This window comes from Neofelis nebulosa, chromosome 8 (assembly GCF_028018385.1).
Source record: "Neofelis nebulosa isolate mNeoNeb1 chromosome 8, mNeoNeb1.pri, whole genome shotgun sequence".
In the NCBI taxonomy this organism is placed as follows: Eukaryota; Metazoa; Chordata; class Mammalia; order Carnivora; family Felidae; genus Neofelis; species Neofelis nebulosa.
The window spans coordinates 40,876,109-40,897,375 of NC_080789.1; the positions used below are offsets into that span (position 1 = coordinate 40,876,109).

General features: G+C 36.4%; 1 protein-coding gene across 7 annotated transcripts in view; it reads right to left on the reverse strand.

Annotated features, from left to right (window-relative positions):
- The window catches only part of NAV3 (neuron navigator 3), a 595,128-nt gene that overhangs the window by 190,224 nt on the left and 383,637 nt on the right, over positions 1 to 21,267 (reverse strand). For all 7 annotated transcript variants that reach the window (XM_058741945.1, XM_058741948.1, XM_058741947.1 and 4 more), the window contains exons 6-8: positions 18,818 to 18,886; positions 15,497 to 15,636; positions 4,466 to 5,492 (exon numbers count right to left, since the gene is read on the reverse strand). In XM_058741945.1, coding sequence (XP_058597928.1) covers positions 4,466 to 5,492; positions 15,497 to 15,636; positions 18,818 to 18,886 — 1,236 coding nt within the window. The remainder of the gene's footprint in view (positions 1 to 4,465; positions 5,493 to 15,496; positions 15,637 to 18,817; positions 18,887 to 21,267) is intronic.

Below are 21,267 nucleotides of genomic sequence, written 5' to 3' on the forward strand. Positions count from 1 at the left end.
AAGGCAACGTCTTTTTTTTTTAATATATATATGTAATTTATCGTCAAATTGGTTTCCATACAACACCCAGTGCTCATTCCAACAGGTGCCCTCCTCAATGCCCATCACACACTTTCCCCTCTCCCCCCACCCCCCATCAAGCCTCAGTTTGTTCTCAATATTTATGAGTTTCTTATGGTTTGCCTCCTTCCCTCACTGGAACTCAAAGTCTTTTAAAAAAAAATCTTTGTAGTTCTTAATACATAGTATTTGCAAAATGAATGATGAGTACATAAATGAAAACGTATTTGGTGTTTTCCCTTTACCTAAACAATGGCAACCTGTCATTCTACCACTTATTATTTTTCGTTACATTTATTTATTTTTTGAGAGAGAGAGAAAGAGAGAGAGCAAGGGAGGGGCAGAGAGAGGGGAGACAGAAGATCTGAAGTGGGCTCTGTGCTGACAGCAGAGAGCCTGATGCAGGGCTTGAACTCACTCACCATGAGATCATGACCTGAGCCAAAGTTGGAGGTTTAACCGACTGAGCCACCCAGGCACCCATGTTTTTTTTCTCTTTTTTCTTTTCTTTTCTTTTCTTTTTTCTTTTCTTTCTTCCTTCCTTCTTTACTTCCTTCCTTCCTTTCTTTCTTTCTTTTTTTATAGAGAGAGAGAGCACATGAGCGGTAGAGGGAGAGAGAGAATCTTAAGCAAAGTCCACACCCAGCACAAAGCCTGATGTGGGAATCGATGTCACAACCCTGAGATCATGACCTGAGCCAAAATCAGGAGTGGGATGCTTAACTGACTGAGCTACCCAGGCGCCTCATCATTCTACCAAATCTTAAATATCTCTGGTAGCAACCTTAATACAATGGCAGTCTATTCCATTCAAATAGGTTTAAATATTGGGAACTTTTTATTTTAAATTAAAACATTCTTTCTTAAAATTTTCCACTTTTGATTTCAGCTATATCCACTCATTAAATGGATAAAGATATACTAACTTAAAAAACTACTTTTAGGGGCGCCTGGGTGGCGCAGTCGGTTAAGCGTCCGACTTCAGCCAGGTCACGATCTCGCGGTCTGTGAGTTCGAGCCCCGCGTCAGGCTCTGGGCTGATGGCTCGGAGCCTGGAGCCTGTTTCCGATTCTGTGTCTCCCTCTCTCTCTGCCCCTCCCCCGTTCATGCTCTGTCTCTCTCTGTCCCAAAAATAAATTAAAAAAGTTGAAAAAAAAAAAAACAAAACAAAACTACTTTTATCACACTATAGAGATAAATGAGTCACAAAAACTTAATTTAGAACATGCTTGCATTGTATAGGAAGTAGGACTAATATGAAATCCATTAACTTCCAGAACTCAACATTATATTTATAGAACTCTGACATTCAATTTGTAACAAAGAGTATTATGAAGCATATATTAGAGTTCCAGAAGTAATAATTAATAACCTAGCATGACCTAGAATCAGGGTGAAGAAAGGAGAAAAACATCACCCTCAGCCATAAATCTTCCCATTTTATAGAAGTTATTCAATTATCTTTAAATATCAAAACTATATACATTATACACATACACACACACACACAACTTGAAAGCAATTTGGCATTTCCTATCATAAATGGGTTCTGATTAAGAATTCTGCAACCTATGATAGACATTTTTCTGGCCAGAATCTTTCTAATAACTATTTCTTGCAGGAAGAACTGGTGAACAACGAAGGGGATACTACAGGTCCAAGCACATTTGAGTTCAAAGGCAAACCCCTATCAGCCCTGTGACTTTAAATGGCAACTACTATTCTGATTGGAAATCTCCGATTCTTCATCTTTGTGAAATGGAGATAACATTTTTCCTCATCTGTTGATGATAAAGTTTAAATGAGAAAATGAACATAAATCTTGTGAAATACAGACTTGTACTAAGTACTCAAGAACATTATAAAATAGTCAATTATGCCTGTTATCAAATAATTGGCAATCCAGAAAAGTCTGTCAGGCATTTTGCAGGAAGAATTCTTACATGGGGTTGGAACGACAGAGTCAAAAGTAAATCAAGGGTTACCTAATCCAAACAACATGATTCTGTAATATAAATATCTTTCCCTGACAGTTAAAAAGCTTAAGTATTGATTAATCTACCTTGAGGGGATTTACATTATCATTTACAAAATTATTCTGAATTTATAAGAGACTTCCAGCAACTATTGCCTCATACGCAGACTACAACGTGAAATTTTCTAATCAGACGGTTTTATTTTCAACTACCTTATATTATTCATAATAATACCACTAATTGGTGATGTTTATAAGCCATTTACTCTGAATCTGGATCTGCACTAAAATCTTTACATGAGGTTGCCTTATTTCATCTTTAAAACACCCCCGAGTGGACATTCTTACCCACCATACTTCACAGGATTATACACTGAAATTTGGGGAAGACCGTTCACTATGTGGCGGGAACTATCCTAAGCCTTGTATAAATATGAACTCATTTCATCTTCAAAATAGCCTTAGGAGGCAGCTTCTCTCATTATCAGCCCCATTGTACAGATTAGGAAATCAAGGCTCAGAGTCTTTAAATACATTACCCAATGTCACATGGCTAACAAAGGACATTGTCAAGATTTCAACCCAGCCAACTTGGCTCCTGGGGTCATCTACTCACCAACACAAGATGTTGTTTCCGAACAGTGGTAGAAGAGGCAGAATTCACAGCCCATAGTCTTAGCTACTTGGCTGTATTACCTCAGTTTTATCATCTCCATTTTAAAAGGGGCAAACAGGAACTAAGAGGTAGGAGAATGTGGCAAGGTCACACAACTGATCCATACCACAACCCCCAGGCTGTGCTGCTTCCTCTTTTTAACAGTGAGAGTTGCATTTTTCAAATGGAAACCACCAAATTTGTGTCCACTGGCCACGTTATGATAAACAAACAAAAAAACCCAAAAAAAGCCTGCTGCCACTTCTAAAAACATGCTTGCTAACCTGGCAGGCACAATCTTTTCTGCTTAGATTTACGCTTTCCTGTGAAATTCATTTGTGGTGATTTGAGATGACTGATGCTTCTACAGAATATATTTGAGATGCACATGTGTGCTGAGTGTGACATACTTAACACTTGATAATTTTTCTCACATATGTGAAATGTGGATTATGATTTTGACATCTTCAATTCTCATTTGTCACACAGGGACTCTGGAGTTAGAGCTGAGTCCCATCTGATCCAAATACAAAGGTTTTAAATGAATTACTGCTCCTAAAGGCAGAAAAGCAGACTTGAAAAAGAAGCTGAGATATAGTAATTTTAAATTTGCTTCGCTGAGTATATAAAGCACCAGAAAAGCACTCAGGTTTTTCACTGAAGGAAAACAGACCCTCATAATTACTTTCTTTACATAAAAAAACCCATACATTTAATAAATTTAATACATTATTAAGCTATATAATATTGACCCTGACTTAAGTATAGCAGGTACTGCCTCCTATTCAGAAAACGTCTTTCCTGTTATTGAACTGCCAACTTGCCAAAAGGGCAGACGTTATCCCTCCCTAAGCATCTCCTGGCAGAAAAGACCATGAATAAAAATGGAGGCAAAGCAGTGACTGACATATTTCTAATTGATTAAGACAACCCACACAATAGGCAAAACATGCCATTTTTATAACTGTATAGAATAAATATTTTAAGATATAGCACATGTTGGCATATTTCAATACACATAAGTACAATGCAAGAACAAATTAATAAAGCACAAATATAATAATTATATAGATTATTATGTGTGCCTAGAAACTAACGCTTAGCCAGAGAAAAGTAATATAAATTGTATGCTGGGAAACCAATACCTTATAAACAATATTCAACAAACACTTCCAATGTTCCAGAATATAGAGCAAACATAGGAATTTTCCCTATTACTCTTCTCCGCGCTTTAAGGTAGATACTATTATTCCTATTTGACGGTTGAAGAAAATGAGATGAAGAGTCGTAAAGTCACAAAGCTGGTGCGGGCCAGAGCAGGACATTAAAGCCACGTGTGTCTGACTCTAGAGTCTGCCCCTTTAGGCATTTGGGTGTACTTGCTCCCAAGGGTGAAAAGAAAACTATCTGTAAACGTTATAAAACTGAGAATTGTTTTAAAAGACCAATAATAAAAATGGTAATAGACACAGGGAAAAGTCATGGCATCTGGGTTTCATTTCACCTTTGAGAACAAGTAAGTTAACTTCCTAAAGCCTCAAGTTCTTGAAAAGAGGAGACAAGAGGGCAGAAGAAGGGAAGAGGAAGCGGAATAGGACTAGAGAATACGGGTTACGTTTTTCTTAAAAGATGAAATTCAAGGCCTTTATCTTCAGGATGAAACATTGTTCCAAAATGACCACCGCAAAACACAATGCTAGTAACCGTGTTTCTTACACTGTGAGCATGAAGGCCTGCAGGAGATGACAGCTGTGGACCAACAGGGGCCACCTTACCTGTAAATGAATGGAGCCACCGTGGCAGTGTTGGGGTGGCTGTGTTGCTGCTGCTGAGGCAGGTGGACGGCACCGTTCCCCGCAGTCTGCCCACTGCCTTGTGCCCCTAGCACGGCACAGGAACCAGCATGAGAAGCTTGGCCGGCTTCCCTTCCTTCCAAAGGAGCAGGGCAATTGGATGTGCTTGCTTTTTCAGTGGTAACGGGCTTAGGTAAGGACTGGGAAGGGCTTCCCTTGGTAGTCCTGAATTTTTCTGACTCTTTGCTCACTGCACTGCCAGATGAAATGGTTTGCTTTGCTGTTGGCACCTTCGAGCCCGGTTTGGGAATGCCGCTGGAAGAGGGGATTAAGCTTTCTTTCTTGGCTGCTGTCGTCTTGCTACCCTTTGGGATCAAGCTTGCGATTTTAGAGGTCTTTTTTGGAGCCGTCTCTGTCACCTGATCCTTCTCGTCCTTGACTGGTTTTTCAGCGCAAACTTTATTTTTGTCCCTGTTCTTTTCCTCTTTTTCCTTTGGCTGTAGCAAAGACTTTTTATTGCTGAGGTTTTTGCTTCCAGCTTTTGGAGGAGCTAATTTAGGTGACACTTTGGGGCTGCTGTTGGTTGAGCCACCGCTATTCAGACCACTGCTAAAACCTTCCATTTCTCCAGATTCAGAAAAGGCATCGTCATCCTTCCCGCCATCACTGGGTCCTGAACTGGGAGACTGTGGGGGCCGTAAAGCAGTCCGGGCATTGACCAGCTTGAATTTTTCAAGCATGGATTTCTGTCCCGAGGGAGCTGTTTTGACCCCTTCTGACCCAGGCGGCTTCAGTCTGTCTGCAGAGGGTGTGGGAGAGGTGGCTGGGCTTGGCTGCTTCACGGTCAGCATGGTGGAGGTGGCGCTGTGCTTGACGTTCATGGACTTGCTGCGCCAGGGTTTGCTGGCACTTGGGGAAGGGATGGCGGAGGCAGGCGGCTGCCCAGCAGTGCCAGGGGGCTGTGCGTTTCCATTTACACCTGAAGATGGTTGAGGTCCTTTGGAGGAATCTGGACGTGAAGAAAAAAATGAGCAAGAAAAGGCTGATGACTTTTGATCGCTTATTTCACACCACAGAGTACTGCTAACGACAGACACAGGAAAGGATCTCTCCTGTAAGCAGAAAGGAGACATGCTATGGGGCATCGATCACTCTTGTGCTACGGTTGTCTTTGTACCACGTATCACAGATTCAGGATCTGAGAGCCGCTGGTTTTAGAAAACAATTATTTTCCCTTCTAAAATTTTTCTAACCCAAAGGAACTTTGCTAGTCATACACATCCAAAGAGAAAACACTATCCTTTCCTTAAGCAGTTCTTTGTATTTCTCCCAATTATTGCTGTAGTTCATAGCAGTAAATTGATATTCCACATAGTTTTATAAAATACGTTGTATGGTAAGTGTTGAGAAATTACTTTAACCTACAGGAGACTAGCTTTTTGTCATCTGATTGAATGTGCTTATGAATCATGATTTAGCTCTCAGTATTGTTTGTTTTAATCTGAATTTTAAAAAAAGCATGAAATCTATGCTTATATGGGTCAGATAATGTACTGTTACATATATAGACACACACACATTATATATAACATATATAAATATACATCATATGTAACATAAAATATATGTTATATGTTACATATATTATATAATATATCACACATATTACATATCATTTTAATATATACTTAGATATATTACATATAATATATATTACATAAAACATATGTTATATATGCAACATAAATTACATATATACTATATAACAACCCCATAAGGTATGTATTGATATTATTCCTGTTTCACAAATAAAAAACTCGTAACTTGTTCAAAGTCACTCATCCTGGACTTGAACACAGTTCAGAGCTGGTGCCCTTAACTAACATACCTCCTGAAGTGATGTCAACAAACTCTAAAGACTACTAAAAAAATCAAGCTATTTTGAGGGGGGCTATGAAAAAAAAAAGTACTTTATAATGCATGTGTTTACTCACTTTACTTACTTTCCACTCAGAAATCTCATTATGATATGAACTGTTATATGACTGCTTTAACACTGATTAATGCCTGATAAAAAGTCTCATTTTTAAGGATGAAAAACTAAATCAAAAAAGAGATTTTATAACAGGGCATAGAATAGAAAGAACTGAGCTTGGAGTTTAAAGACCTCAGTATAAATGTTATTTAATATTGAGGAACAGTATAATTCTGGTCAAGTCATTTACTCTAAATTTCATCTACCATAAATGCCTCCTTCTTTCATCTTTTTTTTTTTTTGAGACATGAAATGATCAATGATTAAATTAGATATTTATGTAACAGAGGCATCATTTAGCACTGTTAACACACTAGACATTGACAAATAAATGCAGAGCTGTTTTTGATGAAATGTCCAAAGGAAATATTTTATAAATAATATCCTTTTCCTAATATTCAAGAATTAGAGCCCGTTCAATTTCATCAAATATTTACAACTATAAAACTACAATACTTTTATTTTTAAATGTGTTCTTCAAAATGCAGGGAAAATAATATGTAATCAAGCCCATTGGTACCAAAAACTACTTTTAACCATTTTTCAGAAAAGGAAACTAATATAAAAAAGAGAAAATAAAGAAATTAGAGACATAAAAATAGGTTAAATTATTAGTTAAGTATTTGTGTGAGTTAAGCTTTTTAAAAATAAGTGTGCCTAAAATGATATAATAGATTTGTGAAATTTATATTAACAAGAATAGACAAATGCATTTTATAGTTAATATTCATTTTTTATTCCAAATTTTCATTTAAATTAAAGTTAACATACAGCGTAATATTAGTTTCAGATGTAAGATGTAGTGATTCATCACTTATACAAAACACCCACTGCTCATCACAAGTGCCCTCTTTAATATTTCTTTTAAAAATTGGTATACCAACATTAATTCTAACTCTCATTACCTTTCTACATTTCCATATTTCAACTGGCAAAAGTTACTGTAAGACTGTACATGTATACTTTATGTTAAAATGTAATAGTCTACTGAAAAGTCAAAATGCTTACATGGCATATTTAAATTGTACAGCCTATGATGATAAATTGATGTTTTTCAATATTCAGGTAATATCTGTAATTGTGTCCATTTCTAGAATATCTGTAGAAATCCATTAGGTTTGTATATAAACACTAAGGTATTCTGAAAAACAGTAGGAGTATCGACTAATTCAGGACAAACAAATTTAACAAGCTTCAAAATAACCAGTCTCAAATACATTCACTCTCTGTTAATGGATTTCAATCTTTTACTTCAATCTTTTAAGTACAGGTAGTTCCAAATTTATTTCGCTTACATGTTAAGATCCCTTTCAGAGACTGACAACATGTCACCAAAATTTGAATCTACCTGCAGGTAGAAATGCCTACCAAATATTTCTTCAGAATAATTTCTATTTAGTGGTCAGGTCTCAACTTTGACCTCACTTCCTCTGGAAAACAAAACAAAACAAAACAAAACAAAACACAAAAACATTATCCCCACTCCCATTTCTGATCATCCTAGCATCAAGTCTGGGTCGGGTGGCTCCTTTACATTTTTCCATAGCTTATTATTTCCTCCCTTATGACCATTATTACTCGAGTGTAATTGCCTGTGTCCTATACTGCACTTTGCGTTCCATTAAAGCAAAGACCAAGTCTGTTATTATGCATAGAATGTCTAACACCCTAAGTGTTTCCCATAGAGGTTCTCAAACTTTAATGGGCACAGAAGTTATCTGGGGATCCTATTGAGCACACAACACATTGTGATTCCGCAGATCTGCTATGGGCCCTGAGATTCTGCATTTCTAATAAGCTCCAGATGCTCCTGCTGCTGCTGCTGCTGCTGCTGCTGCTGCTGCTGCTGCTGCTGCGTCACAAACCATGTTTTGAGTCACAAAGGTTGAACAGACTCGGAAATCCTGGCAGTTGCTGACATTATCAGTTTTCAAGAATTTTTCTTATGCCAGTACCCAATTTGGTTGAATTTGTCACATGGTCCATAGATGTGCAGTATTAATATTCTTTGCCTTCTGAACTTTCAGAGTTCGGCCAGTTCGATATTCGTGGGATGCTTGGCAATGTGTGGCTAGGGATATGGCAAACAAAAGAAGCCCGTCAGGTTCTCCTGACAGCCATACATATAGCGTGTATCCTCTTTGTATTTGCAACTTGATTAAGAAGTCGGGAGACTCCTGTCCCTGCGTGCCTGGGAGCTTTGGTGGGAATGAGAAGAAAAGGTAGGAAAGAATCCACCAGGATGTTTAAGTGTTCTGCCATTAGCTAGATAGACTGCTACAGCAGTTCAAGTACCAAAGAGGAATTTCAACATCACCACTCTCAAAAATGAGACAGGAGGGACTCCAAATTATGACATCCACATCCAAACCATGGTCACCATCACAGCAACAGCTGTAAAACTGTTCTCAGATGAGTACACACATATAAGACACTTCTCTAAGCTCCACTCTAAATCTGTCCCCAGCCTCTCTCTATAGAGCAGCAGTGAGGTGCTTTGGGTCTCATTAAGAGGGCAAATCATAGGTTGCTGTGCATCAGGAAGGCACTGGAATAATAAGAGTCTCCCCGGACTCCTCACAATAAAGGTTGCACAACAGCAGCCACTGAAATGGGAGGGTCCATAGCTCTGACAGAGCCACAAATTCTAGTCTCTGTGCAATTTCCATGTTCAATATTAAATAGCCTGGTCTCACGGATATATTTCTGAATGTTGATAACTCAGCTTCTGACTATGAACGGGTTGTTATCTGGGTATGAGGAAAGGAACAGCTACCCAATGCACATATTTAAGGGCATTCTTGCAATGGATCTGTCTTGAATCTGCAGGACCTATGTCTACAGCTCTGGTTTCTTGTCTCTAACCTCTAAAGAGACATTTTCTCCCACTTGCTCTCCTTTCTCTCCTCCCCTTCCTCCGCCTCCACCTCCACCATCATCAACCCCACTACAACCAAATAATATTATTTATCAACTGCTTACTTTGTCCAAGTACTCTGAAACTTGCTATCACGTTTAAAGCTCTTCATATGTAGGATCTCACTTACACCCATGATAACCTGTAATATACTTATGATTTCTCGTGTTATAAATGGGAAAACTGAAACTTAAACAGAGAAAGCAACTTGTTCCAATTCACACATATAGTAAAGCTCAGAAAAGAGAGAGGCAAAATTAGAGCTCAGGTTTTTCTGACTCCAAATTTTGGAGGCTCTTCACTCTCTCTTTCTTTTCCCATATGTTCGCTGCACGCCCAGAAATTCTGCTGGTGTGGCTCTCTAGAAAGCCACGTTTGCCACAATAGTGAAGCTAATTGGGTACCTCCTTGAAGCATGGTGTCTTTCTTTCTCAAGAAGCAGAATACAAATGGGGAGAACAGTATAGGAGACACTCTCTACTTGGTACATTATATACTAACTCCTTGGGCACTCTACTTGAACTGAGTTGACATAAGAATAGTATTTAATTCATGCTCAGGAAACACGTACACTGACAGAGTTAATTTTTAGTCATCTCATCTTAAAAAAAAACAACAACAACATTGATGACCTGGAAAAAAGTGCCAATCTAGTTCTAAAATTAATACATGTTGATAAATGTGGCAGTGACAGAGGCATATGGCTAAGTTTAGATAAGACATTTCTCCGTGGAACTTCAGCTAGCTTTAGAGTTTAGTGCCATGTTGCCTGCTGTTACCCTGGGAGAAGACACAGGGACGGTCCTCAACCTATTTACCTCTTCTTCCTCCCTGAAGAGTATGTTGCTTAGATGGAAGCAAACTAGCTTTCGACTTACAAAGCAACACCAAAATAACCAAAATGATGACAATAGCACCATTCGTTGGAAAGTATTCACTGCGTAGCAGACATTGTACTCCTTGAGACACAGGATCCCTGCTAAATACTGGGCAACTTTAACATCACAGGCCATTGGGAAAGGAAGAAAATGATTTATCGGTGTGACCCTGGCAATTAATTCATTTAGACTCGCATTTCACAATAACATATCAAAACACATTTGAACATTTTAAAAAGTAAAAAGAAAAAAAATGTAGAATTCAAATCCAAATATGTCTTGTTACCAACTGGCCCCTTATTCACCTCACCACACTATCTTCCATAAACAATTGCCTGTGCCATGTCTCAATCATCAACTTTATGATGACTTCACAGAAACATGCAATGGTATTACCGGAACCCTAGAGGTGCTATCCATTCTGCACAGGCTCATATCGTACCACTTACAATGTTACAGTGCCACTTTGTGGAGCATTGCGAAATTTAGGGAAACTTCTATTCGCCAGCCACTTTTTTTTAAGTATGCAATTTATGTACTGGCATGAATAACACGTGTACACCTCAATATGGGAGCATTTATACATAAGGAAACAACTTATATTCTCAAGTCTATTGATTCACATCATCTAATACACATACCGAATTATGTTACCTCATGAAAAATCCCTAAGATTAACCTGAAATTTTCATTTAACATTATATTTTAGGCTTCTATAAGTATCAAGGAAATAAAGCAAAAAGTCATGGTGGAACACATTAATAAATCACTAGTAAAGCAATGTAATAAGTAAAAGATAATTGCATTATCTTGAAAAGAAAAAACAACAGTTTAGTTCTTTAATGCTATAGTAATTCAGAGCATTTAAAAAAAAAAAGGAAAAAGTACTTAAGAACCAGATAGTTATGTTTTAGCAGTCAACATTCCATGACTGATGCAACATTCACATTAAGCTTTACAAAAGCTCATTACTTTTCAAAAGTTCATTTCCCATGCTGCCAAATTCTCGGTATCAGTCCTTTTAAATCTATGTTGAGTGTAAATGAAAGTGAACACGTCCACACCAGAAGACACTTCATTAGGATCCAGGAGAACAGAAAGGACATCTCCTTTGTAGATACACAGGTACAACGTAAGAATCACTTGGGAGAAACAATGAAAAGATGGCAAAATGCCCTATGGTACTGTGGCATGTTTCTTAGCAACACAGAAAAACAATTCTCTGCTAACAAACTGTCAAGCAGTAATTGTTTACAGATCATATTTCAGAAACTGAATTCCAAATGAAGCTAGGGATATTTACGTTCCTAATAACATTAAACTGTGTCACCTTTTGCAGATTTAATACCCAGATTTTATACAACAAGAATGATTTCTTAAGATAGTGTGCTTCAAGCATATAGAGTGTGTATCTAAATGAACCAGGGCATCATCTTCACAAGATCACAAGACGGGTATTTAATTTTTTTTACAGCATAGATCTGTGTGTAGTGTATGGGCAAAGTGATAAATGCTGGGGTCGGAACGTATTATTCGATGTCCGTATCTGAATGGCAGGTCGCCAAGGGAAGAAATTTGGACCCTTGGAAGAAATGCTTCTCTACAAACAGAGCTATCTTCATTTTCCCACTTGTTCTGAAAAATTTGTTCCCACTTTCAATTTCAACAGAGGGTGACATGGCATTGCCCCCAGCTGTGACAACGGTTCTCTCCTGCCTTCTCTGCAAGCAAGCATCTATGGCCATGCTCACGGGCATTTAATTCATTTGCTAAAATGGTGAAATGAGCACCCTCTTTTTTGAATTGTTTTATTATTAAAATTATGTTAGATATATCTTTGGAAGTTGGTGACTCTCTACTGATTTCCTTTCATTAGATAAGTCACACAGTTTGCAAGTAAGTTAGTTTTACAGTGCCATACATGTGAAAAGCTGTGCTTTCACAGTATGTTTTTTTAATAGAGAAATGAAACTGTTTTCACTGTCAGTAAATCTTTATTATCGATTACAAATTCTAGAGATTCTTCAAGTGTTCATGTAACTCATCACCCAAGACTTATTAAAGAAAGTAGAAAGTATACTTCCTCTTAGAAGCATTTCAGGGAGCATGTTGTGGATAATGTGGATAATACCTCAAATAAAATGTATTAATTTATTAAACTTAAATATTACAACTTAATAACTAAGAAAGGAAGAGCAATTAATTAGAATATTCAAGTTAGTATTTTCTGAATTCTGTCCTTATAATACTATAACCTTTGAAAAATCTTATTTAATGTTCCCCTTACTTGATCATATTTAGGATATGTACGCAAACTAGTCTGTGATAGAGATAAGCTTGTCAGCAGAAGGAATCTTACATTTTTATATAAACTACACTACCACTATAAATATCCATGACAAAAGGGAAAATAAAACATTCTTACCCAAAAAATATACCACTCTAATAGTCTAAAGAGTAAAGTATAAATGGTTTCATTTGTGATGTTTGTTATTGTTTTGTTTGCTCTTATAACTTAAGACAATATTTTAGAAATATAAAATAGAATGACAATGATTAATTTTGAAACACTGAGGGGTGCTTGGCTGGCTCAGTTGGTAGCGTGCATGATTTCTGATCTCAGTGTTGTGAGTTTGAGTCCCACCTTGGGTGTGATTACTTGAGATAAACGAATGAATGAATGAATGAATGAATAAATAAATAAGCAAAATCTTTTAATAGAAATAAACATTGATATTGGATGTATTCATTAAGTTGTAACTCCGTGTTAATAGAAAATACTATGTAGCAATCATATGATGCAATTTATGTTTCACTCATTTTTGACAGTTTTCAGGCATCTAATGCCTATATTGGGCATATTATAAATATTTGTGAAGGTGTGATCACACACCTTAATGCTTTAGAACTTTTACTTAGTTGGAATCAAAAGTAATGAAAACTCTGATATTTTGCTGCAGTTATGGATCTGAGGAAATCTTGCTTTACATTGTCAAAAACTTCATAATGTATGTCATCTGTCTCCACCTTGTGGTGGTTGTAAATATTGCTACATCCTAATTTTGCATTACTTCCTAGACATATGTAAGAGAGGTTGGTTGAATGGCTATGGAAAAATAGAAATGCTTGTCTACTTTTAGATTTTTACTTTTAGACCCTAGAAATACAGAAAATAATTTCACATGACATAAAACTTCAGATACACCATATCAAAATGTTAGCTCATCCAAAGCATTTCTAAATTTCTTTGCCAATGTTATCAGTCATTTCTTGCAAAAATTTCAGATAATTATATAATCTCATAGTTAAATTAGATATATGAAGAGTTCATTCAACATATCTCTATGTCTAAACAAATTTTCCCTTAGAATTTCATAGCACATTCAGGCTCTGTATGACACTTTCAAGGAAAGTCACAAAACAAAGAAGAAAATTGTTGTCTCCCTTTTCCTCAGGAAAAGTGTAAATCTTCAGTAATATTTCTCAGGTTGCTGAATCAGAAGCTTTCTTCTATACTTTAAAGAAATTCCTAACTTACAATTATACATTATTTTCTTCCTTTGTTCCATTTGATACAAGAACAGAGGGTATTGTAGGGATCCAGGGACATTGCTTTGCCTTCTGGGATTTATGGTCTGTTTTAATTTTTTGTCTGTTTGTTTTTAAATATTTGTGTATTTATTTTGAAAGACAGCGGGGGAGGGGGAGAGGGGTGGACATGCATGACCAGGGAAGGGGGAGCGAGAGGGAGGGAGAGTGAGAATCCCAAACAGGCTACTTGCTGTCAGGGCAGAATCCCCACTTGGGGCTCCATATCACGAATCATGAGACCATGACCTGAACCGAAATCAAGAGTCAGAAACTTACGGACTGAGCCACCCAGGAGCCTCTGTTCCAATTTTGTTTTAATGGCTGGGAAATCTTCACAAAAAATGTCCAATTGACAGATTATCTGTTAGTTCATGTCTAAGCTAGAGAAAGCTGTCTAATCAGATACTCTTATGAAACAATTTGATATGATCTAATCTGAGCGATAAAGTTCCTATCCGGCTGAGTTTGCCTGCTATTCTATTAACTAAGCATATTTTCCACTTATGGACTTCATGTTTTGCTGCATGGAAAGCTAAATACTGTAAAGAGAAGTTAAAATTGTATTGGTTTGTAAAAACTACCACAAAATCCACCCGAAGGCCTTAGTCCCTCACACAGTCACACTGCCTATAACAGTAGAGTTTCTTGATTCCCTCATGGTTTTGATATACATTGAACGTGCTCTCACTTGTGTCCATGCTCCACAGTGCAATGTATCAAGCCAGCACCTAGTTAAATGCACACTGCACAATACAGAGAATTGTGTATCATCTAGTGAGAATATAATTTGTCATTAACACAGACTTCCACTATGCCTCCTTTCTTCCTGATGATTTTGTGATTTGATATTTCCATACTGTACTCTTCAAGAAAATAAAACAAACATGGATAATTTGTCTCTTTAGGGAAAACTAAGGTCACATTATTTCTGTGATAGATTAAATATCTATCCTAATTATGTCTCAATTTCTGATGCCCAAAAGACTTATGGCATTTATGTTAACTGAAGCTAAATATTCAAATAAATTTAATATAAATTTATCAATTTATAATAATTGTTCATAAAACATGAGAAGGCAAAAGAGGAGGAAATATTTTTGGGAGAAAGATTTTAGACTTGGGTATACAATTAACCACTTTAAATTTTTTGTAATGTGTTATTTATTTTTGAGGGAGAGAAAGGGACAGAGTATGAGCAGGGGAGGGACAGAGAAAGAGGGATACACAGAACCTGAAGCAGGCTCCAGGCTCTGAGCTGTCAGCCCAGAGCCCGACGCAGGGCTCAAACCCACTCGAACTGCGAGATCATGACCTGAGCCAAAGTCGGATGCTTAACTGACTGCACCACCCAGGCACCCCTACAATTAAACACTTCAGAATGTATGAGTCTACTTCCTTAAAATGTTCTTTAGAATGAAAAGCCCTGAAGAAAGCTAGAATTCAGGAGGGGGCAGTTTGAAAACATGAAACTGTGCTGGTAAGAACTCCATTCCAAAAGCCATTAACACTGCTCAAATATTGGACTTAGTATGTAATTTACAAGGCTAATACCTTAGCCTTATGCCATAATGATGTAACAGGCAAACACTTACCTTTTTCATTTCCATTTGCATAATTTGGAGGCTTGTTTTTGTCAATGCTGTTAAAGCTCTGACTTCTCCTATTTAAATTAGAGGCTCCCTGGGCTTTACTGCTGCTGCCTGCAGCTGGTACCCTAGAGGGACCTGGAAGCCTGAAATAGTATAAGAAAAATTACATCATTATTGTACATTGCAAAAAGATAGGGGTAAGAGGTTCTGAGCAGGGAAGCCTTAATGGGAAAGGCACAATATAGGATGTTCTAAAATCTATTTAGCAGAAAATTGGTGGCTTAAGTGATAAATAGCTAAACACAAGGATTAAGAATCTTCAGAAAAATCTTCTCACTTTTCACTAAATCTGCCCTCAAATGATATTAACAATGTAGAACAATCAAAAATAATGTAACCTTTAACTTAAAAAGTCATTCTTACCATACCCCTAATAATAATAATAATAATAATAATAATAATAATAATAAAACTTTGACTTAAAAGTACTATAACAATTACATGAAAAGCAAGGGAAATAACAACACAAATTTATTATGTTCTCAGGGTATTAATCACCTATTTGCAGTTATTATTAAGTTGTTCTTTTCAATGTATGGGGCATTTGTTTTTATCCTACATAGCTGTAGCCTAAGTCAACTTGATAATAATGAGAAAAATAAAGGTACTGAAAAAACTGTTAACAGCAAATGCTTATAGTATATCTAAGGTACTAAACATGGTGCAGAGACAAGGTCATGAATTAATTTATATTTCATTGGTCTGCCTCAAAATTTTTTTTTCTGTAACTGTTTTACCAAAAATAAGTACCAAGACTCTACTGGTTATCTTGCAAGTGTGGCCAACTGATCACAGAGGTGATATAACAAGAAAGGATGAAGGTCTCAGAACAAGAAATTCTCTATGAGCAGAATGATAATGTAAAATACACCTACAGTGACAGTAACTTTAGCTATTCTTTGTGTATGGAAGACAGACCACAAGGAAAGTACAGACAGACTGTCTTAAAATTAGGGTAAGTTTCACATTAGGGTGTGATTTAGAGTTATTTTACATGGACTAACACTAAATACCAATGTGGATAATTTATTTCACCGCTAAAGTAGTTTCCACAATAAAATTTCAAGTATCAATTATTTCATGAATTGTGCCTAAAAGATACAATCACTACATTTTATTTTATACTATCAACATACTGTATATATAATAAATAATCTGTATCAATTAAAACTAGTCATTAGGAACCAATGTTGGCGTCCTATGTCATATTTAAAAACACGATCTTAAAGGATGTCAGCATCTTTGCCAGCATTTGCTGCCATCGTGTGAATGTCACTGTGTACTTCTCTGACATTTTCTATTTTAAAAGAAAAACATCCAGAACTTGAAAATGAAGCACTGAAATTTTTACTGTTCTCTCATACTATATTTTTAAAATGAAAGTATAAAATAAAAATAACTGTTATACTGATGCACAATATATCACGATTTCAAGATAAGTTGTTACTATATTCGTATTTTAACTCACCTTTATAATTGATACATTATCTCCATAGATTATTAGGAAATCAAACTCTTAAATACTCTAGGTACCTTTAAAAAATAGCAACAGGTATTGCAACATGGAATGAACATCAGGAAAACTCAAGTACCAGCTTACAAACAGAAGTTCTGCTTTCTTGGAATACTTGGTAATTTCAAAATGTTGATTGTATTTTGGAGTTTAAATACATATGGCTAATAAATAGCTCCTTCAACTGTTTTGCCAATTAGAAATTGCCTCACACATGAGATTGGAACCTTTTCGATGATTCCAGCATTAACTTTTGCTCAAATGGATCCACAGGGTATGTAAGGACACCACAATTAACTACAGACACCAAGAATTTTGAGTACCAGTGACTGCATTCTGCAGAAAGAACTCAATTAATTAATTTGGCCAAATGTCCCAATCATAATAAATCTGAGAACTACTCCTGCAGACACAGCTACAGACTTAGAAAGTTCATTCCAAACTCACATGTATAAACACATTTTGTCACAAAACTTGCCCTGCTTGCAATGAAACTTGACCTGTTTCTAGAAAGCAATTAAAATACATTTTAATCTTTACCGTGACCCATGAAGCCAAATGATCTTCAGTTCTCAGAAGAACAAATTAAAACAAATTAAAAAATCCATTTGCTCTTCTCATTACCCTAATGTGACAGGCAGCCAGAGCTCCAGATCATTCATCAAAGTAATAAAAAGAGAAATAAGAATGAAGCCAAAAAAAGACAAGAGAGAGAGATATTCTATTAAATCAAAGTACTAAAGTATATTTTATATGCATGAGCCTTAGAAGTGGTAATAAAAAATGCTTATTGTACATGGCAGGTCACTGTTCTTTGCACATCTGAATTCATATCATTTTTCTTACTTTTAATTAAATACCCTTTACATTTTTCTCTCCAGAATCGTTTAAATTACTATGGAAATGAACATAACTTAGAAAACCAGGGCAAGAGGAAAAGAACATACCTCAAGTCAAGGCATCAGAAGCAGTCCTTGTGGTCAAACAGTGCATAGTATGTATGATACATTATCAGAGCAGTGATTAGGAAGCCACCCCTGAGATACTCCTCCAGTGAGAGAGGTGGCACATATAATCACATAATAATCAGGGGTGCAAAACACGTTTGCTGTGGCTCCACTCAGCTGCACCATTGTGCCTTTGGTAACTTAACAGTTTTAAAAACACATCACTTTCAGCATCAGTTATAAAGCAATATTTTCCATAATGCAGTCATTTACTATAACAGACTGTCTTTAAAATATGTATGTCATAAAGAAGCAACAATTTAAACTATTATAGATAAAAGAACAGTCCAGGTTAACCTGGTGACCTGGTGCCAACCTACCCACAAATACCTGCCAATATTCCTCAATTCTGCTTCAAAACATGCAGTAATTAATGCATGCCCATTTCAAAAAGCAATCACATTCTTGTGTGACTTCCAGATTCTGTAACCTGGAAAGAATGGGGCCTTCAAAGTCATGTTTTCCTTGACTTTCTCTAAGCCTAGAAGCTAGACTTCAGCCCAGTTATAACACTACATGTAACAGAACCAAAACAGAAGAAGCCAAAACCCATTTAATGATCTAACACAGACATGCTCGTCCCTGAGAATGTGTATGCAAATCCATTTGGAGGAATTCATCCCTCTAAACTTTTCATCCAGAAGTATGTGATTTATGAAAAAAATTTAGAATGATAGGACAAAATATCACTGGGGAGTTACTTTATTATCACTAACAAGCAATAAATTAGAGATATTAACTGACCTAGTAGGCTTTTTTTGACTGGTTGCAATTCCACTGTGATTAGATTGAGTTGCATATCTGGCTGCCAGACTGTATGAGGAGAAACAGAGAAATTGAATTAAAGAGATTCTTTGAACATGGAAAGAAAGCACAAAATTACAAGAAAACTAGGAGTTAATGAAATGCAATTGGAACATGTATAAGCATGTATAAAGAATAAATTAATTAGAAAATTATGATAATGCAACACATATACCATGAACTTTGATTAATGAACACACTATGAAATAATGCCATGCACCCCTTGTCACGGTATCATCAATGACGTTAAAATTATGGCTGTGTGATATCGTTCATATTATCTTAAGTAGTAGTTCATCGCACAAAAAATTCAATGTTTGTAAATGACTATGAAAACTTCAGGAAAGCTAAAGTCTGACTTTACATGGTACAAAGATCTTCTTCTCAAAAAAGTTAAAATGAACAGAAAACATGTAAGAGTCATTATTTTCTTTAACAAGTTCTTCTAATTTGATGCTTTAACCAAAATGCTATCTGGAAAACCAAATGACTAAAACATCTGGTGTCTGACAAATGTAATGTATTGTATCTTGAATGTATCTAGAATGTTTTAAGGAAGTGAACAATACAAGATGTTTCTCTAAAGAGAGAGCTATGCAAAAGTCAAATGGATTAAACTAGAGTTAAATTCTTCAAAAACAAACTCGACAACTGTTAATGACAACTTCTGGGCATTCTTGAACTATAATTCTTCATATTTTTTTTTAAATCAAAATCTTCACTCCAAGACACAAAAGAAAGCATTATTTAAACCGAGCTCTAAACAGCAGTGAATACTTTGCAAACAAAATGAAATTTTGCATTTGAAGTTAAGCTAATTTTGGAATAACCTGAATGTTCCGAAAATTAGTGTTTTGCGGGCTATGGTCAGACCCAATTAGACCTGAAACATGTTCAGATACCCTGTAATGGTCATGCGTTGATGCCTGAGTGGAGAATCACTTTTCAGGTGAACTGTGAGGACCGTACATGATGTGCATGTAGTTTCCAAAGTCTCCGAGGAAACAGGAACAACATGGGGGTGTTAGAATCAGGGTAAAAGGGTCAAAAGAGCCCTGATGCAGTTCATCCAGTTGCTTTGCTGCCAAGCAACAGGGATTTTAGTCAAGGCAAGGATTTCTTACGGTGTTGACATGCTTCCTAAGTTAATTCTCCCTCCACTAGGGAGCAAGAAGACCTTTTAGACACTGCCTGGGTAGAAAAGAATAAAATCCGCATAGCTAAGGAGCTTTTCATAGCACTTATTTTTCACATTTGACAAGTGAATTATTATTATATGCACATAATAACATCTGCATTCTAACTCCCCTGGACACTGAGACAGTTGGCCCCAACTGCTGAAACTACCTCGGGTGACAATGACATCAGAGAAGAATTTAAAAATAAAAACCAAAGTGTGTGAATGAAATGAGATATTAATTTAAAATCTAAATTTAAAATAAGAGCACCCAAAGTGAAGGAATATTTTTTCTGAACTTCTCAGTCTACTTTGTGAATTAAGAGAAAGAAACATGCCTCAAGGTTCACTACTATATCCTATCCTGTACTCACCAAAATTGAACACACATACGAGCTGGAGAAATGACAATGAAACAATAAATCCTCCTTAAGGGAACCGAAGACACCTCATAGGGGTTTTTTCCATGATTTTAGAGAAGTACAATAATTTCTAGGAGGGAAGTGGGTAGGGAGAGAAAATCTAGAGAGGTCAACTGACTTGCTAAAATCAGTTTGGTTTTTATGGCCCAAAAAAACCGGTTTTATGTGTTTTCTAATTCATGATGAGATAATAATATTCTATGTTTGCCTAGATTTTTGCACCAAACCCTCATATTTTAATCCTTTGACCCTTGGCTTCTGTTCTGCTTCCCTTGCACTTGTGAAACTGTTACGTGAAGAACACAGAGTTTTCTTCAGTTCTCACCATACTCTAACATCTTTGTATTTGGCCATATTGCTCACTCTGCCTTTTGGAATCTTTCTCTTTTATAGAGTGTAGCACCAGTGAGCTCACTTGATTTGCCCACCATCATTATTATCCATTTTCTCTTTCCTTCACTGGGTCCTTTTCCTTTATCAAGGCCATAAAGGTATGATTTTTCATATGCCCTCTCTCCTCACACACTTGTATGCATTCTTTCACTTAGCAATTCATTGCTTAGCTAAGATTTTAAATAAAATCTATTATAAAATAGAATTAATGTGTGCATTGCACCCCCAGCCCTCAACAATAACTGAGTAAAAGATGCCCGTTTCCCTGATCTTCAAAGTCACCACATTAAACACCATTTTCCTTCTTTTATCCCCCAGGTCTCAATCAGATCCCTCCTCTAATTTCTTGATTTCTACTCACAAGATCATCATTTTCTTTAGGCCAATGGGCTTGAAAC